This window comes from Jatropha curcas, chromosome 2, assembly GCF_041381405.1.
Source record: "Jatropha curcas cultivar XTBG-Jc1 chromosome 2, XTBG_Jcur_1.0, whole genome shotgun sequence".
Lineage (NCBI taxonomy): Eukaryota > Viridiplantae > Streptophyta > Magnoliopsida > Malpighiales > Euphorbiaceae > Jatropha > Jatropha curcas.
In genome coordinates, this window is record NC_143152.1 from 1,858,842 (window position 1) to 1,878,403 (window position 19,562).

General features: G+C 34.3%; 2 protein-coding genes and 1 non-coding gene across 3 annotated transcripts; 2 read left to right on the plus strand and 1 right to left on the minus strand.

Annotated features, from left to right (window-relative positions):
• The first annotated feature begins 4,010 nt into the window (after nt 1–4,010).
• Nucleotides 4,011–4,699, plus strand: LOC149498027 (tubulin-folding cofactor B-like). Its single transcript, XM_089718073.1, has 4 exons — nt 4,011–4,109; nt 4,199–4,350; nt 4,499–4,612; nt 4,681–4,699. Exons 1-4 carry the CDS (start codon nt 4,011–4,013, stop codon nt 4,697–4,699), a joined length of 384 nt encoding a protein of 127 aa, XP_089574199.1.
• A 4,594-nt stretch (nt 4,700–9,293) lies between these two features.
• On the plus strand, nt 9,294–12,772 carry LOC105634431 (tubulin-folding cofactor B). The gene is made up of 6 exons (XM_089718140.1): nt 9,294–9,894; nt 10,074–10,135; nt 10,296–10,337; nt 11,157–11,290; nt 11,718–11,787; nt 12,357–12,772. Exons 3-6 carry the CDS (start codon nt 10,311–10,313, stop codon nt 12,402–12,404), a joined length of 279 nt encoding a protein of 92 aa, XP_089574266.1. The 5' UTR covers nt 9,294–9,894; nt 10,074–10,135; nt 10,296–10,310; the 3' UTR covers nt 12,405–12,772.
• Nucleotides 12,773–16,020: 3,248 nt separating this feature from the next.
• LOC105634430 (transcription factor MYB16) lies at nt 16,021–19,408 on the minus strand. Its single transcript, XR_016319661.1, has 3 exons — nt 19,195–19,408; nt 18,975–19,104; nt 16,021–17,086 (listed from the first exon to the last, which is right to left on the minus strand). It is a non-coding gene; the product is annotated as a transcription factor MYB16 (transcript).
• Between the last annotated feature and the right edge of the window lie 154 nt (nt 19,409–19,562).

A 19,562-nucleotide genomic window follows, 5' to 3' on the forward strand; every position in this document is an offset into this window, starting at 1 on the left:
AAGTATTAATTTTCCATTTATATGATGCGGTTGGAGGATGCAGATTGCAGGTTGTTGCTTGATGATGGTCTCTTTTTTAAGCATCAGCAATTATTGATTTCTGCTCTATCTTCAAGAAATATCGTGGCACTTCGTCTTATGCTAGTTAAGCAGCAGCAACTCAGTATGTAGGTCCAAACTTTGAAGTTTATTTATTGTAGCTGGACATCTAGCGGCACTTTTTAATTTTTAATTTTATATATTGAACGGCTCGAGTTGAAAGAAGAATCAACATCCATGTTGTATTTTGAGTTGCCAAATAACGAGACATTAAAATATAAGCATAAATAAAAATTCCTCAATATCAATGAATAACTCCGTGAAAAGAGAGAAAATATAACAACACTCGTTTAAGAGGATATTAAAAATACTCTAGATCTACAACGATGATATCATTTAACACCTCTTAATAATGATAGTTCTTAGAGACTAGACCTAAGATATAGATTTATTGAATATAAAAATTGAAAAAAATTAAGAAAACAAGAAAACACGAACCACCGGTTATCAAAGAAGATGTCGATAATTGCTCGAAAAAGAAAAATTAGAAGAAAATTAGAAAAAGAAAGAACAAGACATGGGCAAGAAAGTGAGTTTCTTCATTGAATACATGCTCAATAATGAAAAAAAAATATAAACTTATATTCAATTTGTGCCTATATACGAGTTAAAATGAATAAAGGATCAAATAAAAAATCGAGCATGTCTCTAAATATTTTCTGTAAATTTTGCATAGTATATAATAAATAAAATATCAAATAATAATAAATATTAGTGTGGATGGAGTGGTTGAAATTCTTTTGCTTTTACTCAAAAGTCTTGAATCTAAACTTTGAATATATAAATTGTTATGCTGAGAGGCTCCCTTGTATATAAAACATTGGATTGGAATACATTTCTCTATCAAGGAGAATTAGAGAGATCATTTATTTTGAAAACTTTTGATGCACAAAAAAAAATTAAAATACATCTATTTTAAGTTGAACATTTTCGGTTAGATGCACACCACTCATAATGTCTCCAGTAATCTTAAAAGTCACCTCAGTAGGGAATTGGATTTCAAGGCTACAGATAATCTGGGTAAATATCTTGGTGTGCCTTTGTTGCATGGTCGAGCCACTATTAACTCATATTCTCATATCTTGGAGAATGCTTATAAGAGATTATCAGAATGGAATGCGTCTCATCTTTCTATGGCGGGCAGAATTACGTGAGATAGTTCTGTCATTGCAGCTATGCAGACAATAAGACTTCCTTCTCTTATTTGCAATGATATTGAGAAATCTTGTCCGAGTTTTATTTGGGGCTTGACTTGTAATCATAAAAAATTAGCGCTAGTGTCTTGGAAAGACATCACTCAGCCCAAAACAAGGGGCGGGTTGGGGTTCAGAAATTTAAACTTGCTTAATGAAGCCTTTATGATGAAGCTAGCTTGGGGTATCAAAATGAATAATTCAGCCTTATGGGCACAAGTTCTTATTAGTAAATATAATTTTGACCCTGATTCGAATAATTGCACTGGCCCTAAAACCAAAGATTCCATTCTGTGGAAAGGCATTTTTTCTGTTTGGAATAAGTTCTCTGATCGCTTGATGTATTCCATAGGTGATGGCTGTAAAACCAGTTTCTGGATAGACAGATGGATTTCAGAGGGTGTTGTCCTTTTGGAAGTTGCTATAATAGATATCCCTTTGCAAATCAGAAATGATACAGTTTCAGATTATGTTTCTAGCAATGGCTCGTGGAATTGGAATAAGTTTAGTATTTATCTGCCAGCCTCAATCCTAGCTTGCATCGCATCTATTCTCCCCCCAGCACATGATCGTGGGACCGACAGCCTTTTCTGGAGATTTTCTAGCTCGGGTCGTTTTTCTATTAAATCAGCTGATAATTGGTTATTAGGGATGGATGATGGCCAAAAGAATAATATTTGGAAGACTATTTGGAGATGAAAGGGCCCTCAACGCATTAGAGTGTTTCTTTGGCTTGTATTGCATATAGAATCCTCACTAATGAACAAAGACATAGAAGACATCTCTCTACCTCTCCCTACTGTTCTCTTTCTATGGGAATTCCAAAAACAATGCTGCATGTCCTGCGGGATTGCTGCTACGTCAAACAAGTATGGTATGGTTTAAATATACCAATGCCAGTTGATTTTTTTTTTATGTGCAGATGTCTAGCAAGGATTGGGTCTTGAAAAATCTCCATTGCAAGGACCTTCATGAGTCTGGTGTAGATTGGTCAACGACCTTTGGAACGGCTTGCTGGAAAATCTGGTTGCGAAGAAATAGGTGGATTTTTAGCGAAGAACATATTTCGGTGAATAATCTACTGAGAGATGTGCTAACTTCGGCTCGTGATACCATGAATGCAAATCTGCTATGTTTCGATCGTACTAATGTGAAGAGCCAAAGGAGTTTAAATTGGATTTTCTGGACTCCTCCTCCCCCGCCTTTTTATAAACTCAAAACAGATGGTTCTGTCAACCATAGCATTGGTTGTGGCGGAGGGCTCATTAGGGATGCTACGGGAACTTGACTTTAAGATTTTGTTACTAAAATTGGAACATGTTCTGTTCCAAATACTGAACTATGAACGGTTTTTGAAGGATTGAAACTAGCTAAACAACTGGGCATCATGAACCTTATTATTGAGTGTGATAATGCCACTGTGGTTCATCTCATTTCTGATCAAGCACAGGTGTCGGGTGGAACACTCCAACTATTTCTAGCTATCAAACAACTACTTCAGGACAACTAGTGTTGCAGGATTCTTCATGTTCACAGGGAGGCTAACTTCAGTGCAGATTTTCTCTCAAAGTTAGCTAGAAATTATCCTATAGGACCCATATCCTTCTGGACCCTCCGCAAGGAATGGCGTACTGGCTATTGCATGATATTAGTAGTATAGGATATCCTAGATTTGTATGTAATTCTTGAGCTATGCTCTCCTCTTTCACCAAAAAAAAAAAAAAAAAAAGTTCTATCTCTTCTCCACATATATTTTATTTTCCTATGTTTTGTTATTTTCTATTGTTTCTAATCTTAATTCAAAAAGTCAAGTACATGTACTCTTTTTTTGTAGGAAAACATGTATTTTTTTTTTTTTTGGTTTAATCATAAATTTCACTACAAATTTTTTTGAACAGTCGTATTAACATGCTTCAATTGCACTTTTAAAAATTTAATTAAGATGTAAATGCGCTCAAAAAAATAACATAAGACACAGAAACTTATGGACTCAGTGCAATTGTATGCAAAAAAAACTAAATTAAAATTAGAGTTTTGAAAAACAATTTAAAGTGGGCTCAAAACATCACTGTAGCTCACTTAGTCAAAATAGGAGGATCAGGATAGTAATACTTTTAAGTTTTTAAATTTTAAATTATTTACTCTGAGAATAAAATTTTAAATTATATTTGAAAAAACAAATATTAGGCAATACTCAGTTGCAGGTGTTGATGTCGGCTGATTAAAAATGGCATCCTCGTCGCAGCAAAGCCCAGCCCGTATATCTTAGTGGGTCAAAGTTTTCCTAAGAAGAGACAAGTTTCTATTTTTACTGGATTATATTCTAGTCCTTTGTTTGCTTTCTCGCTCTCAGTCTTCAGTTGCTGGAGCGTCTTATTGAAGTTAAAGCACCGGCCGTAAAACTCCTTTCTCGGCGGCAATGCTAAGGTAATCTATTTATCTCCGAGTCTGTGTAATTATATATGGAGAATGTTCTTTTTGATCTCATGGCATTGGTTTTATGTTTTCGGATCACTAGCAGACCATCAACTCTAGATTAATATCAAGCCATTTTGTCAAATTCAGTTCATTTATTGCTAAAAACATTGCTTCAAGGTGCAATGATATAAAATGGCGATCAAATTTTGATCTAATTTGAGAATTTTGATTTGTAGGCCATGAGAAAACTTGAGAATTAAATACACAATTAAAGGAGAAAGAAAGTTTTGAAAAGAAGAAATGGCAAAACTACAGATAGAGGGTGATGACTCAGTTCTTTTGCGTGTTACTCACTCTAACCTCAAGACCCTCTGTGCCAGTGTTCGATTCTCCCTTCAGGTTTTTCCAATATTGCTACTTTATGAGTGTTTTATTTTATTTTTTTTCTTTTTGCTGTCAATTTAATTTCTTTTCTGTCAAAACTTTAGTCTACTGTGGAATCTGTGAAAGAGAAGCTGTGGAAGAAATGTGGTACAGCAGTTAATTCAATGTCTTTGGAGCTCTATGATGACACTAACTCCAAAATTTCTGATTTAACCTATGATTTCAGGCCCCTTGGTTTTTATTCTCCTCTTGATGGGTTCATCTCTCTCATATTATTTTTTTATTTATTGTTTCTTTTTTTTTTTTTCAATGGTTTATAACTGTTCATGGTTCTAATCTTAATTTAGGTATACATGCATTTTCTTGGTTTATTGAATTGATTTTTTTGTTTTTGGGGATAAAAGGTATCGGCTACATGTGATAGATCTTGATCCTTCATCGATAACCTCGGGAGGGTGGTTAGAAGACACTTCATTGGTGGAGAAATACACTATTTCAGAAGAGGCCTATGAGAAACTGTTAGATTTCTGGCATTTCAGTTCCAGCATACTGTTAATATTTTTCTGTTATTTCTTTTTTTTTACAGCATCAAATGGTGGAGTTAGTGACTTAAGTTAGTGGCTGTTTTTTAGCTCTTAGTTGCAGATTTTTTATTCAGTTTTTATCCACCTTATGAGTGGCTTCTAAATAGGAAGTTTGTTATTTCCATTCTTGTATAAATTCTGCAGTATTCTTCAATGAAAGATGTGCTAGAATTCTCTATCAATCTCATAAGATTTAATCTGTAAATTCTCTACTGTTGTTTGTTTCAACAGTGGTATCAGAGCAGTTTATCTTACGGGACCAAACTACAACCAAAGTTTTTTTAATCCAAAACTCCAAATGGCATCCAGCAGCCAATCTTTAAACCCGCCTATCATCTTAACTGGTCAAAATTATCACATTTGGTCAGTGAAGATGCAAGCTTTTTTGGAAGCCTTTGATCTCTGGGAATCTGTAACAGAGGATAAACCAATTCCTGCTCTACCAACAAACCCCACCTTAGCACAAATCAAATCCAACAGTGAAGAAAAAGCAAAGAAATCTAGAGCCAAGTCAGTTATTCAAAATTCAGTAGCAGATTCTGTGTTCTACCGAATTATGGCTTGCAAAACTGCAAAGGAGGCTTGGGACAGGTTGAAGGAAGAATACCAAGGCAGTGATAGAACACGTCAAATGCAAGTTTTGAACTTGAAAAGGGAATTTGAGTCGTTGAACATGTTGGAGGATGAAACAATCAGTAAGTATGCCGATCGAATTTCTTTGATTGTTAATAACATAAGATTGCTTGGTGAAGATTTCTCAGATACAAGAATTGTGGAGAAAGTTCTTGTGACTCTTCCAGAGAGGTTTGAATCCAAGATTTCTTCTCTTGAAGAGTCCAAGGACCTATGTATGATTTCATTAGGTGAACTAATGAGTGCCCTTCAAGCGCAAGAGCAAAGAAGGAATATGAGGCAGGAGAGATTCACCGAAGGAGCTTTCTCTATGCAAAAGCAAAACTCTAGTAAGGGGAAACATCATCCCAACCAGAAAAATAAGGGCAAGCACGATGCTGGAAATAGCAGTGAAAGTTCAAAGAAATCGTTTCCTTCTTGCAAACATTGCAAAAAAACAACACATCTTGAGAAATATTGCTGGTGGAGGCCTGATGCTGTATGTGGCAGTTGTAAGCAGGTTGGGCATGTATCCAAAGTCTGCAAATCCAAAAACAGAGGCTCAAAACCTTCTCAAGCTCAAATGGCAGACGAAAATAATGCACAGGAGGAGCAACTTTTTGCAGTTACTTGGTTCTCAATGAATGACTTCTCTGATGCATGGCTTATCGACAGCGGCTGCACTCATCACTTGTGCAATGATGCAGAGATGTTCAGGACTCTTGATGATACCTACAAATCCAAAGTAAAGGTGGGAAATGGAGAATTCCTAGAAGTCAAAGGAAGAGGATTAGTGGCTGTCTTAACAAAATCAGGTATCAAAACCATTCCTGATGTTTTGTACATACCTGAAATTAGCCAAAATTTGTTAAGTGTTGGGCAAATGCTTGAAAAAAATTATTCACTTCTTTTTAAGGATCACAAATGCACTATTTTTGATCCTTCTGGAGTTGAATTATTTACTGTGAGCATGAAAAATAGAAGTTTTGTGGTAAATTGGGAGAAAGCAGCTGAGCAAGCTTACACAAGTGCTTCGCATTCAATTACAAACTTGTGGCATAAAAGGCTTGGACATTTCAATCAAAGAACAATTGCTGAAATGAACAAGAAGGGTCTGGTGGAAGATATGCCTGAAATTTCCTATGATACTCAAGTTTGTGAGATCTGTCAGCAAGGGAAGCAATCGAAGCTACCATTTCAAACAAATCAGGCATGGAGAGCAAATCAGAAACTTCAACTCGTCCACACTGATGTGTGTGGTCCGATGACAACCAAGTCCTTGAGTGGTAACAATTATTTTCTCCTATTTATTGATGACTGCACCAGGATGTGTTGGGTTTATTTCATTAAACTCAAAAGTGAAGTCTTTGATATGTTTAAACAATTTAAAGCTTTAGTAGAGAATCAATGTAATCTTAAAATTAAAGCTTTAAGATCTGACAATGGAGGAGAATATACTTCTCGCCAGTTTGCTGAATTTTGTAAAAGTACAGGCATTGAACATCAAATGACTGTACCTTACACTCCGCAACAAAATGGGGTGTCTGAAAGGAAGAATAGGACAATAATGGAGATGGCCAGGTGTCTTTTAATTGAGAAACAAATGCCAAACCAATTCTGGGCAGAGGCAGTCAATACTTCTGTCTATTTATTAAATAGACTTCCCACAAAAGCTTTGCAAGACAAGACTCCTTATGAAGCTTGGTATGACCACAAGCCAACTGTACACCATATCAGAATCTTTGGGTGTATATGTTATTATCAAGTATCTGAATCAAAAAGAAGCAAGCTAGACAACAGGGCTGAAAAAGGCATTTTCATGGGCTATGGTTCATCGTGTAAAGGGTACAGAATTTTCTGCTTGAAAACTGAAAAAATAATTTTGAGCAGAGATGTAAAGTTTGATGAGGCTGCTGTTTGGTGTTGGGAGAATCAAAAGGATACTCATGCTAATCTCTTTCCAAAAGAGCAACCTCAACTTGTAGCAGATGATTTGGTGGATGACTTGCCGGTGAGAGGTACAAAGTCCTTAGAGGACATTTATGAAAGGTGTAGCTTGGTTGTCAATGAACCAACAAGCTACGCTGAAGCACAAGAATTTCAAGCATGGAGGAGAGCTATGCAAGCTGAATTAGAAATGATCAACAAGAATGAGACATGGCAACTAGTTGATAGGCCAGCAAATCACAAGGTGATTGGTGTAAAGTGGGTCTTTAAGACCAAATTTAATTCTGATGGTTCAGTTTGTAAGCATAAAGCCAGATTGGTGGTGAAGGGATATGCACAACAATATGGTGTGGATTACCAAGAAACTTTTGCTCCAGTAGCAAGGTATGATACAATCAAACTCCTTCTTGCTTTTGCTGCTCACAATTCATGGCAAATTCACCAACTTGATGTCAAATCAGCATTTCTGAATGGGTTTCTCAATGAAGAGTTTTTTGTAGAGCAACCTGATGGTTTTTTAATTCCTGGTAAAGAGGATCAAGTTTATCTTCTAAAGAAAGCTTTGTATGGCTTAAAACAAGCTCCGAGAGCTTGGTATGAAAGGATGGACAATCATCTCATGCAACTTGGCTTTAGCAGAAGTCAAAGTGAAGCTACCTTGTATGTAAGAAATACAGATGATGAGTGTTTAGTTGTTTCAATTTATGTTGATGACATGCTTGTGACAGGTAGCAAACTTGAACTCATTCAAAAGTTCAAGAATGAAATGGAGAAAGTCTTTGAGATGACTGATCTTGGAATCATGAAATACTTTCTTGGGATGGAGGTGCTGCAAACTAATGATGGTTTTTTTATAAGTCAGCAGAAATACATTTCTGATATTTTATACAGGTTTAAAATGCAAGATTGCAAACCTGTAAGCACTCCAATTTCTACTGGTTTAAAGCTAGGCAAGGATGAAAATGCTGAAAAAGTAGATGCAAGCCTCTATAGAAGTTTAATTGGTAGTCTTCTGTACCTTACAGCTAGCAGACCTGACATTCTATTTGCTGTAAGTTTGCTCTCTAGGTTCATGCATTCACCTAGGGAAACCCACTTTACAGCTGCCAAAAGGGTGTTAAGGTATATAAAAGGAACCAGCACATTTGGGATGTTCTTTGCAGCAGTTGCAGGGGAGAGTTTGAAGTTGGTTGGTTACTGTGACAGCGATTGGGGTGGCTGTATTGAAGACTCAAGAAGCACTTCTGGATACTTATTTTCATTGGGCACAAGTTTTTTCAGTTGGAGCTCAAAAAAACAAGAAACTACAGCTCAATCAACAGCAGAAGCAGAGTACATTGCTGCTGCCTCTGCTGTAAACCAGGCTATTTGGCTAAGGAAGATGCTAAAAGATTTGCAGTGTGAGCAGACAGAAGCTACAAAGATCATGTGTGATAATATTTCGGCAGTTTCAATCTCCAAAAACCCAGTGTTTCATGGTCGAACGAAGCATATCAAAATTAAGTTTCATTTTATCAGAGAAGTTCAACAATCTAACGAAGTGCTACTTGTACATTGCTCATCTGAAAATCAGCTTGCAGACATTTTTACCAAGGCCATTCCTAAGGAGAGATTTGAAGACTTGAGACAAAGAATTGGTGTTTGTCACCGAAATGCCAAGGAGGAGTGTTAGATTTCTGGCATTTCAGTTCCAGCATACTGTTAATATTTTTCTGTTATTTCTTTTTTTTTACAGCATCAAATGGTGGAGTTAGTGACTTAAGTTAGTGGCTGTTTTTTAGCTCTTAGTTGCAGATTTTTTATTCAGTTTTTATCCACCTTATGAGTGGCTTCTAAATAGGAAGTTTGTTATTTCCATTCTTGTATAAATTCTGCAGTATTCTTCAATGAAAGATGTGCTAGAATTCTCTATCAATCTCATAAGATTTAATCTGTAAATTCTCTACTGTTGTTTGTTTCAACAGAAACTTGGTGGTGAGATTTTAATCATACTGTATTTTGAGGGGCAAAGTCTATTTGTGCGATTACAAAAATTTGAGTTTAAGTGCAGCATAGTACCTTGACTGGTTTTAAGTAGCTTGCTACTAATCTATGAAGCACGGAAAGACACAACACTGATATAATATGAACACGCTGACACAGCTATTCTTTCAAAAATAAATACTTCCTCCGTTCCACGTTAATAACAACAAATGGACATTTTACCTTGTTCCACTTTTAAGTGCTCATTTAGGATTTTGAGAGTATATTAATTTTTTTTCCCAATTTTATCCATATTTATAAGGTGTTTTGTAGCAAAATTTAATGGGAAGCTTTTAATTTTAAGAAGGACAATTTAGACATTTTACCATATAATTGTAGAAAATTAATGTGTTCCAATCATTTTCTTACTCCTTGTGAAAAGATCAGATGTTGCTATTAAAGTGGAACGATGGAAATAAATAAATAATAATAAGAACATATGAGACAAGCCATGGAAGTGTGTCAATGTCATGTAGAAAACGTGTTGAAGAAGTGTCTGACACAGATATAAATATACAAGTGTGAAGTATTGGTGCTTCATAGTAATCTTATGGCTTCGGTGGTTTTTTATACTTGGATTGAGTTTGATCACTGTGTTTCTTTTATGCTTGGCAGTTGGCACTTTTAGCTTAACTGTATGCTTGTATCTTTTTCACCATGTTCATCTCATGATTTCAATATTCAAGAATTTACACTAACTTTTATTATGAGATGCTTCATTTGTTCTTATGAGTATAAGAAAGTTCTGAATAATTATTGGAACCACATTCTAGGTTTAACTTGCCAAGAGGTTTATTAATTCTGTGTTTTACAGGCACTTTCAGAAAATTCAAAGAAAAAATAGTCTCTCAAAATCCATCAGCCTTTGAGCCTAAGGTAGGCATTCCTGTACTTCAGGTTTTCCTTGCTTTGAGGGGGTGAACAACTTTTTTATTCTGTTCTGTTTCATTCAATAACGAAGTAAGTAGGAATGCCTTAACGGGGGGCACAATCCCTCAGCTGTACTCATTTTTAGTTTACTCATCTTTCATTTTAGGTAACTGACAGATACATGGAAGACCTGTCTGCAAATATCAAGGTTTGCAATTCTCTTTTTATTTATTTTCTTAGTTCTTTATAGTTCTGGGAACTGTTTAAGCATGGAAGCCATATGTATACTGATCAATAACAATACATCCTAACTTGAGGTTCTTAACATTCAAAGAGATCTGCATTTCAATTACATGATTCATGCCATGCAGATCTTGAAAACAACCTCAAAAAATGATTCAGTAATTTATTGTTAAGTTAAGCCATCTCCTCTCATCTATTGCATTATTTCTTGTCCATATAGTTGAAACTACATTCTCAATGTTTTGTTTGCAGCAGATTCAAGCATCGTACTCATTTTGTAGTTAATATAAATTGATGTGTTACAAGATATTGTAAAAGCTTCTCTACATGTGCGGAAATTTGTAAATTTATTCAAGTCATTTACAGTTTTTACTCTATCAGCTGCATCACTAATGGCATCATTGTTGAAAGTCTTGTAGAAATTATGTCAAAGTTGTGGTTCCAGAATCTTTCAGATTGTGTTCTTTGGATTTTGGAGCATTAGCATTTGTAAATTGCCATGATATCATTTGTCTCTATATCTGTACCATATTGTTGGTAGCATCATGGTTTAGGCCACAATGGGGTGAGGAATGGGTGTGGTGGCAAATTTCTGACACTGCAGATATCTATGGATAAGTTTTCAAGTTTTTCTCTTAAAATGCAAAGAATGAATATCAATTTTCTCTTACATTCATTTCTTTTCTTTCTTATATCAAATATCTGTTAGGTTTTCCTCTTGTGCACTTAAATTTGCCACACCTTTGTTTTTACCTTTCTGTTTTCCTGATTCTTGAATAAATAGGTGGGATACAGATGTGAAGTTGAACCTGGGGAGAAAAGAGGGGTTGTCAAATTTGTCGGTCGAGCTGAATCTCTTGCACCTGGCTTTTGGGTTGGAGTTCAATATGATGAGCCATTGGGGAAACATGATGGCATGTGTGTACATTAACCTCTCTCATTATTCTAAAATTTTCAATTTTTCCATAGGTCTATCTTTTAATGTCTGCAATAAGGCCTTTTATGATATCAATGTTGTTTGTTGATCATATATGTACTTATTACTGAAACAATTTTTAGGGTTTTCAGGCTGACAGTTTTTAAGCCTTAACTTAGTAAATTATCTATTTGATAAAAATCTGATTTCAGATATGCAGATTAATATGATAAGTATCTGTTTGGCAAAGTTTCAAGAAAATTGATAACATTTAAACTTTAATTTGCAACATGTAATGAGTATTTAATTTTAGGTTTAACAATGTAACAACTTGAACAGGTTTTTTTTTTTTTTTTTTTTTTCCGTCATTTAATTGCATAGATCATTCTGTTTTGTGTTTTCTTTATTTGTTTCCTGGTCTTGTTTTAGGGTGAAAGGAGTGCGCTACTTTGATTGTCCTCCACTTCATGGTGCCATGGTTAGGCCTGACAAAGTAAAGGTTTGTAGAACTGTTCTCATACTGCTTGAGTGTCGGCACTTATGAGTTAATAATGAACAAAAATTTAGACCACTTTACGATCTGCTATAGTGATTCACATGGAATAATATTTTATGCATTTCAAAATCCAAATTCCAGCGTTAGAAATGTAGACCATTAGGTTGAACTGCTGAAGGTTGCAACAAAGTGGGGCATAGGACGCTCCTGTATGCTTAAGCGTGTAATAATACTCTCATCATAAATTACTCTGCTACAGTTAGGGGCATTAAACATGTATGTACACAGGAAATTTAGATTATGTATCAGTTAATACTGATGAAATAAAACATCAACCTTAACCTTCAAATTTAAGAGACAGAAATTATGCCCTCATTCTACGTGCTTTTGGATGTTGATATTCCTAAGGTAGCTATGCTTCTGCCTTCTATAAGCATATTCTTGAAATGAATGCAGAAAATGTAAATGATTTTCCATGTCATTTAAATTAAGGGGTTTGAATGTAGAACACGTGAAGATTTCTTACATTATAATGTTTTCTCTATGGATCTAAGATGATGGTTATTTTCCAGGTTGGTGACTATCCAGAAAGAGATCCTTTCGATGAGGAAGAAATATGAACTGGAGATAGCAAAATGCGTCTTCTTGCATGCCTTTCATATTCAGGCAACAATATTCACCTTTTTGAGGGATTATATGGTGGCAAGGATGGAAGCTGAACAATATTTTTGCACCGGCAAGGTAACAGGACCAAATGGTTTATTAAATGGTTTTTTGATTGGTTTTTTAAATCGGATCAGTTACCGCCAATGCAGCAAAACCATTGGCTTATATACTGTGTTATTACTGTATTAGGCAATGGCTAATATCTTAATCAGAATGTATTTGTTTATACTATGGATTGTGATGTTACTCCAATCTTCATTATCCCTGTACACCACTCGCAACTTATAAAAAACAAGTTCTTTCTGCTCTTCCTTTTTTTCAATTTTTTTTTTCTTTTTAATTATTACAGGTTTCATGTTATCATTTTCTCCAATTCCACTGATTGGAACTATTTTGAGTGATCAAAATGAGAAACAGTTAAATTTGAGTAATTTTTAAGTGACAAATCATTAGTAGAAAAAGGCATAAAAACTTCCTCCAAATTTCTATGCCTGCTGATAATACCTAACATAATCATCTCAATGGAGGGTTCAAGACTCGAATTGCAGAGTCCCCATTACAGTAAGTTGCAGAACGTTAGGCAGAGACAAATGGGTTGACATAAAACAAGCTAAGCCTAGGCATAAAACTTCACTATCTTCACTACTGATGATTCCCCAATTTTTTGGGAAACAACAATTTGGGCATTACGCTTAAGCAATCCGACAGATTTTCCATGATCAAGGGCAATTTTCAACCCTGATTCTTCACTTGAAGCACCTGAAGTTGCCCGCACATCTAGGAGAGCTAAAAACACACAACATAACATAACCTAACATAAACAATTAAATCAATGCTGGAAACTTTTTGTACCACATGGGAAAGGCCACAGTACTTACCATATTTGAATCAGTCAAAATAGAGTAAAGTTCGGAGAGCCCCGATATTTTTTTTATTAAAATTCAGAGTTTAAATTATTCAGCCAGAATTAAACGTGCTTTTTTTTTTTTTTTTTTTTTTTTTTAAGTTCATTATTCAGCCAGAATTAGATGTGCTTTGTTTTTTATTAAGGTTCAGAGCTTAAATTAATCGGCCAGAATTAAATGTGCGCTGTGGCGCATACACATTTGATGGAGAGAAAGATCTTATAGGTTTTGAAGAAGTTAGAACTGAGGAGAACCTTAGATCAGGCTCTTCAACTGCCATATGTCCTCCCTGCATTCTCTAGAGAGAGAGAGAGAGTGCGTGCGTGACAGTCTCCTGGAGGGAGGGTAAGTAGAGTAAGTGGTACGTGCTATATAATATTGTTAGGCATCAGCTCTGATACCAGTTGTTGGACATTAGCTCTGATGTCACTTGTTAGGCCCTTTTAAAGAATTAAGAGAAAATAATTACGGCAGCGGAAAAGTAAAATTGTGACGCACAGAAATTTACGTGGTTCACCCTCAACTGTTTAGGGCTACGTCACTGACAAATTCCGAATCATTCTTCCACTATGAAAAATAGTAGGTACACAAAGAGAGTAATATAAAAATAGTGACACACAAAGTGTTTCCCAAAAACACCCCATAATAATTTCCTCACTATTTTTCTCTCCCCTCATTTTAGGAAAATCTTTCTAAAACTAGATATCTCTCTTTACATTTTGTTTTCTCTCGTTTCTGTTGTGTGTCTCAAATGAAGTAAATCCTCTCCTATTTATAGGAGAGGTAATGTGAGAGCCGTGTGTGAGTTACACACGATTCTTCATTTATGTCATGGTTGGTTGCCAACTTTTAAATAGTTGGCTGGCAACTTTTTGACGTTTTCCTCTTTTTTTGTTTTTTTTTCTTTTCAATTGTGTGGGTCCCACTTGAGTGGACAACACCACAACAAATATATAGCTACTTTATTAGAGTGTTAAATTGATTGAGACTCAAAAGATTTTCGGTATGTCAAGCAGATGAAATGCCCAAAAAACACCCTATTCTGTTGTCTTGCTCAGAAGCCAATAGGTAATTCAAGTAAAGAGTACCATCAGCCAAAGTTAAAGTTCATTTGATTTATTTTGTAAAAAGAAAAAAAAAATTGAATTTCAAACTATTCAATCTTTTTAACTAATAATATATTAATTGGATGATAAATTATTTTAATCTTGATAATACGAATTCGAATTCCGATAAGTGTACTTATTAGGAGAGACAAATACCTTTATATTATACGCTCCGCATAAGGATTATATCTCCCGATTTTAATAAAATAAAGTTTGTTTCATGTTCATTAGTCTAATTGATAATTCCATAATAACCCTTCATTAAATAGTGGGAATAAAAATCTAGCAATAATTTGGATGATTACAATATGAGAAGGAGTTGTCATGTGCCTGTGGTAATAGCAGTTATGATTTGGCTAGTTGTTGTCCGATGGTTAGCTGCATCCTTAACAATTGGAAATTTAAAATTTATAAATACAGTTGCCAAATTGTTGGAAGGGTAGTTACAGTTGGGCATTCTGTCAACAATGCCTGGTGATGTTTCTGCAGTAGGTAGCTGGCCCCTGACCATCTGCCAACTAACCTCTTGATTTGTTTCCATTTGGCCGTTAGAGTTTTTTTTCTATATAAATTTTTTACTTACCAAAAAAAAAAGTGAAATCATTTATTCATTCATTTATTTTTGTTTGGAACACTTTTGGTGACTGAACTCAGTCCCATCTGCCTCTGTTACCTCATTCGAAGACTGAGAAGTCCCTTCCATGGACGGATCAATGACTGAGAAATCCCTCATTTCTAGCTTTGACAACACGTTCTACGTTTTCAACTTTCTGTCTATGAATTTCAACGTTTCTTGCAGTCACTGCCTGCTCCTTCTTTTCCATAAGGAACTTATGAAGCTTCTCTTCAAACTCCTCAATGCACGATTTAAGTACTGGTTTTGCAAACTTTTTACCCTGTTAACGTGAACAAGAAATGAACGTTAAAAGTTAGAATTTATAAATAAGGGGATGCATAAGAAAATAGAAATTTACTACCTTGTTGATTATGCTTCAATGGTCCATAACTGAATCCTCAGACACGACATGCTCATATGCACTGAACAAGTCTATGTGTTTTCTCATGCCCTTTTCAGTAAATGTCAACTGGAAGAGGCAGTAAGAGATATTCCCATTGCTATATAATTTCAGTTGCAAAGAGTTACTTGGGGAAAAAAAAGTACTATTATATTATCTTATTTGTTACAACAAATATATGTGAGGAAGTGATCAATTTATGATCATATGGAATCACAGCTCTAAAAAACTATTTATTTAACTCGAAGATGTTAAATACTTCAACTTGCAAAATTATTCTATTAAATATTCGAACTTATAAAATTAGATCGATTAAGCATTTATTAGATAGTTGTAAAAAATAAAAATTATCATTCCAAAAATTACATAACTACACATCATTGAATATTTTGTATATAAATACCAAAAACACAAAAAAAATGGTATTGCTAACGCGGAGAATGGTACACCAAAATTCATAACTTTAAAGATATAATATTAGGTTTCTAGCAAAATTAGGATGCATGAAGTTTTTTCTGAAAATTAGAGGGTCAAATTGATATATATCTAAACAATCACTTTATTCAAAAGGTGATATAATGCCACACCTAATACATTATTACATGCAAAATAACATATAATAATAGTACTGCATTTTGCAATAAACTCCTACATTGATTTAAAATTTTATTCTTTGGCCCTTCATATTAGCTTCATCCTTATTCAAAACACCTGTGAACCGGAGGCAGCCCCCGGAGCATCCACCAAATCAAGTAAGCTATTCCAATAATACCTCTGATCTTGATCAAGATAAATAATACTCCCTTCACTTGTAGCATTTCCTTCGGCCATTGATGATGAATTGTGATGATCAACAGAGGTGTTATAAACCATAATATCAGAAAGTCCGTCCACAATATTAATCCCATTAACATTTAAATTTGCTTCCATAAATGTATCCATAACCCATGTATTGTTGTTATCAGTAGTACTGTCATACGTACCAGTTCCATGCACTGTCACTGAGGTACCCATTAATGTTTCTTTCGCTTGCTCCATGCATTTCCATTCATTTTCTTCATTAATCGTTTCCCCTTTACTTGCAGTATTATTATTGCTAGACGTGAATTGAAGCTGAGGAATGATTAATGTATTCTCCTGTTTAAACCCACTAGATAATGCATTTTCTGGAAAATTTAACGTTGAAGTTGGGGACTCGAGGCTGTTGCCGGCACCAGAGAGAAAAAACATGCCGGAAAGCATACCTTGCCATGCTTTAAGCACGTCAAGGCATTTTGGTCTAACTGGTGGAGCTGCAGCGGCGTCACTGGTGGTTGGTTTGTTGAGGAAAGAAAATTGGTTATGGAGAGGATTTGATGGGAGCTTGGCCTCACGGACTAATCTGGCTTCAGCTTCTAAACGAGCACTCTCCCATTGAGCCATGTGGCTTAGATTGGCAGCGTTCTTGGAGTTGCCGGTGCCGGTGGTGGAGCCGAAGGTGTCGGTTTTCGGCTTGTGGGTTACTGGATCTATACCCATTTTGTCTAGTCTTTTCTTGAGATGTGTGTTCCAGTAGTTCTTTATTTCATTGTCGGTTCTTTTAGGCAAGTGATTCGCTATAGCTGACCACCTGAGTTCAATTAGCGAAAAGAATCTGATAATAAAATTTGGTATTTCTATACATGTATCGTATAGACACGTTATATTTAATAAAATAACATAATAGTTCTACCAACAAGTTTGATCTGATTTTGGTGGGAGAATAAAAAATTTTTATGCTCAACTACTCAAATAAAAGATTATACCTCCTCTCATTATAAAAAAAAAATAATAATAAAAAAAAAAAAGTAACATGATGATTCCAAATAATTCGTTCTAGTTTCGGGATAGTATATTTTTTTAAAAGAAAAAAAATGATTTGCATTGACATGAATGATAAGACGACAAATAATTCGGGATAGTATCTCAAACTTGAAAAACAGTATAAGAGTGAAAGAGATGGCTCCTATTTTAGCTTGAATAAGAATGATAATGATCATTGATGGATGGTAGTAATTACTGTCTAGTAATGAATGTTATAGTCTGGTCAGTGGGACATCTTAGGGTGCTTCTTTTTCAATTTCCAATCCATCATCACCGTCTATTTCTCTTATATGCACCTTATAATGATTAGTTACTATCAGCTAAAAAAGACGGACTTCGTACGTTGTTAGGACCTGACACTTTGTCTGGAAGAAAAATGAAAGGAAAAAAAGAGAGAAAGCACAATAAGACAAGAAAATAATAAATGATTATATTGTTTATTTTTTCTTTTTATTTTCTACTTTATGTTTGGATTGAAAGAAAATTAAAAAAAAAAAAAGAAAAAACTTCATTATTTTAAATTTACAATTTGGTTTGAAACTAATTTTAGCCTAATTAGAACATAAAATCTTATATAAAATAGGCAAGAGGTTTGAAACTTGGAGTTGATACTCCTAATGGAGGGAAGGTAAATTTTTTGGAGGCTGTGAGCCAGGTACTATCTACCCCTAATTCGAGCACCTATTTGCTTAAGCAAGTGGTGCAAAAAAAATATATATATTCATATATAAATAACCTTATAATAAATATTTTAAGCCAATTGATAATTTATAATATACTCTCAGTTCTTTTTTTATTTTCAACTTATAAAAATTGTGATGCAATGTAATTAAAAGTTTGTCTGTAAATTAGTTATTTCCATAGTTGTTTGTTGTTTTATCAATGTTTAGATGTTAGTTGTTTAAGTAACTTTTCAAAAACACGCTAAAAGTTAAATGTTCATGAGTTAACTTTTATAAAGCGCTACTTTAACCTCTATATTTTAGTTTAAATGTTATGTTACCGAACACTATAAAAAAAATAGCGTGTACCATTTTGATAAAACACTAACAGCTACTTAAAAAGCCGCGAGACTAAAAGTATTTATAATAATAGTATATTTCATTTCATTGCAATTCTAAATTAAACCTTAAGAAAATATAGTATTAGATTCTCCTGTATTATGAGTAATATAAAAGAGAAATGCATTTGATTAAAGAGCTTGTTTATTATTATTGTAAGTTTTTCGTTTTCTTTTGGTCGGTAAAAAACCAGAAACAGTTTATTAGTTTTTTTCATTTTTATTTTTTATAAACTAATTATTTGGTTCCTACAAATTTTAGTGGAGAATAAATGTTTATTAACACTTTCTCATGGAATTTTAAAAAAAAATGGAGCAAGTAAAATAAGTGGAGTTTTAGTTTTAATATGAATAATAGAGAAAAAAAATAGAATAAGGATATGGATAATAATAATAATAATAATAAAGAGACTTAATTTGAAAACATAAATAAAATTTTATTTTCTATATAAAAAGTGATTTGTAAAAAAGCTGAAAAAACAAATATAAACAGTTATAAATAAAAAAAGAAAACCAGAACAAACTGCTCTTAAATTATTAGTTTATACAAAAAGAAGAGCATAGAGACTTAAAAGTGGAAAAGAAATGATCTCACTTGTTTCCAAGAAGAGCATGGAGTTGAATAATGGTTTGTTCTTCCTGCAAGCTGAACTTTCCTCTCTTGATGTCAGGTCTCAAATAGTTTGTCCACCTAAGTCTACAACTCTTCCCACATCTTTGGAGTCCTATATATATCAAACATACATGAAAAACATGTCAATCTTTTTTTTTATCAGTAGAATAATCTTATTTTATTATTTTTTTAATCAAGTCACCAGCTTTGACAGGCAAAGTTTGCCAACTTCCATGGCCGTTTTGTTCTATCCAAGCCAAGAGCTTCTGGTCTTCTTCAGGAGTCCAAGCTCCTTTCTTCAGTCCTCCCTTTTCCCTGCGAGGAGATCGAACCATCTCTTTTTTGTTTTGGGGAGTTTATCAAATAAATTAAAGAAAAAGCAAGAACAGAATAGGTCAAGCTGAAACGAAAAATCAATGAGATTGTATACGTATATATATATTAATTATAAACAGCAAGAGTTTTTCTTTCTTCGTTTTAATAATGTATGGCCCTCCTATATGTATATTAATTGCAGAACAAAGTATGGAAAATGTGTATTTATTTATTTATTTAGTTTATTTAAGTGAC

What these genes read in the sequence shown, in the direction of transcription:
- LOC149498027 (XM_089718073.1), top strand. Translation starts at nt 4,011, where the DNA reads ATGGCAAAACTACAGATAGAGGGTGATGACTCAGTTCTTTTGCGTGTT. An exon ending in GTGTTCGATTCTCCCTTCAG is followed by an intron (nt 4,110 to 4,198) that starts GTTTTTCCAATA and finishes TCAAAACTTTAG; the next exon opens with TCTACTGTGGAATCTGTGAA. An exon ending in TTTTATTCTCCTCTTGATGG is followed by an intron (nt 4,351 to 4,498) that starts GTTCATCTCTCT and finishes TGGGGATAAAAG; the next exon opens with GTATCGGCTACATGTGATAG.
- LOC105634431 (XM_089718140.1), top strand. Translation starts at nt 10,311, where the DNA reads ATGGAAGACCTGTCTGCAAATATCAAG. An exon ending in TTGGGGAAACATGATGGCAT is followed by an intron (nt 11,291 to 11,717) that starts GTGTGTACATTA and finishes GTCTTGTTTTAG; the next exon opens with GGTGAAAGGAGTGCGCTACT. An exon ending in TTAGGCCTGACAAAGTAAAG is followed by an intron (nt 11,788 to 12,356) that starts GTTTGTAGAACT and finishes GTTATTTTCCAG; the next exon opens with GTTGGTGACTATCCAGAAAG.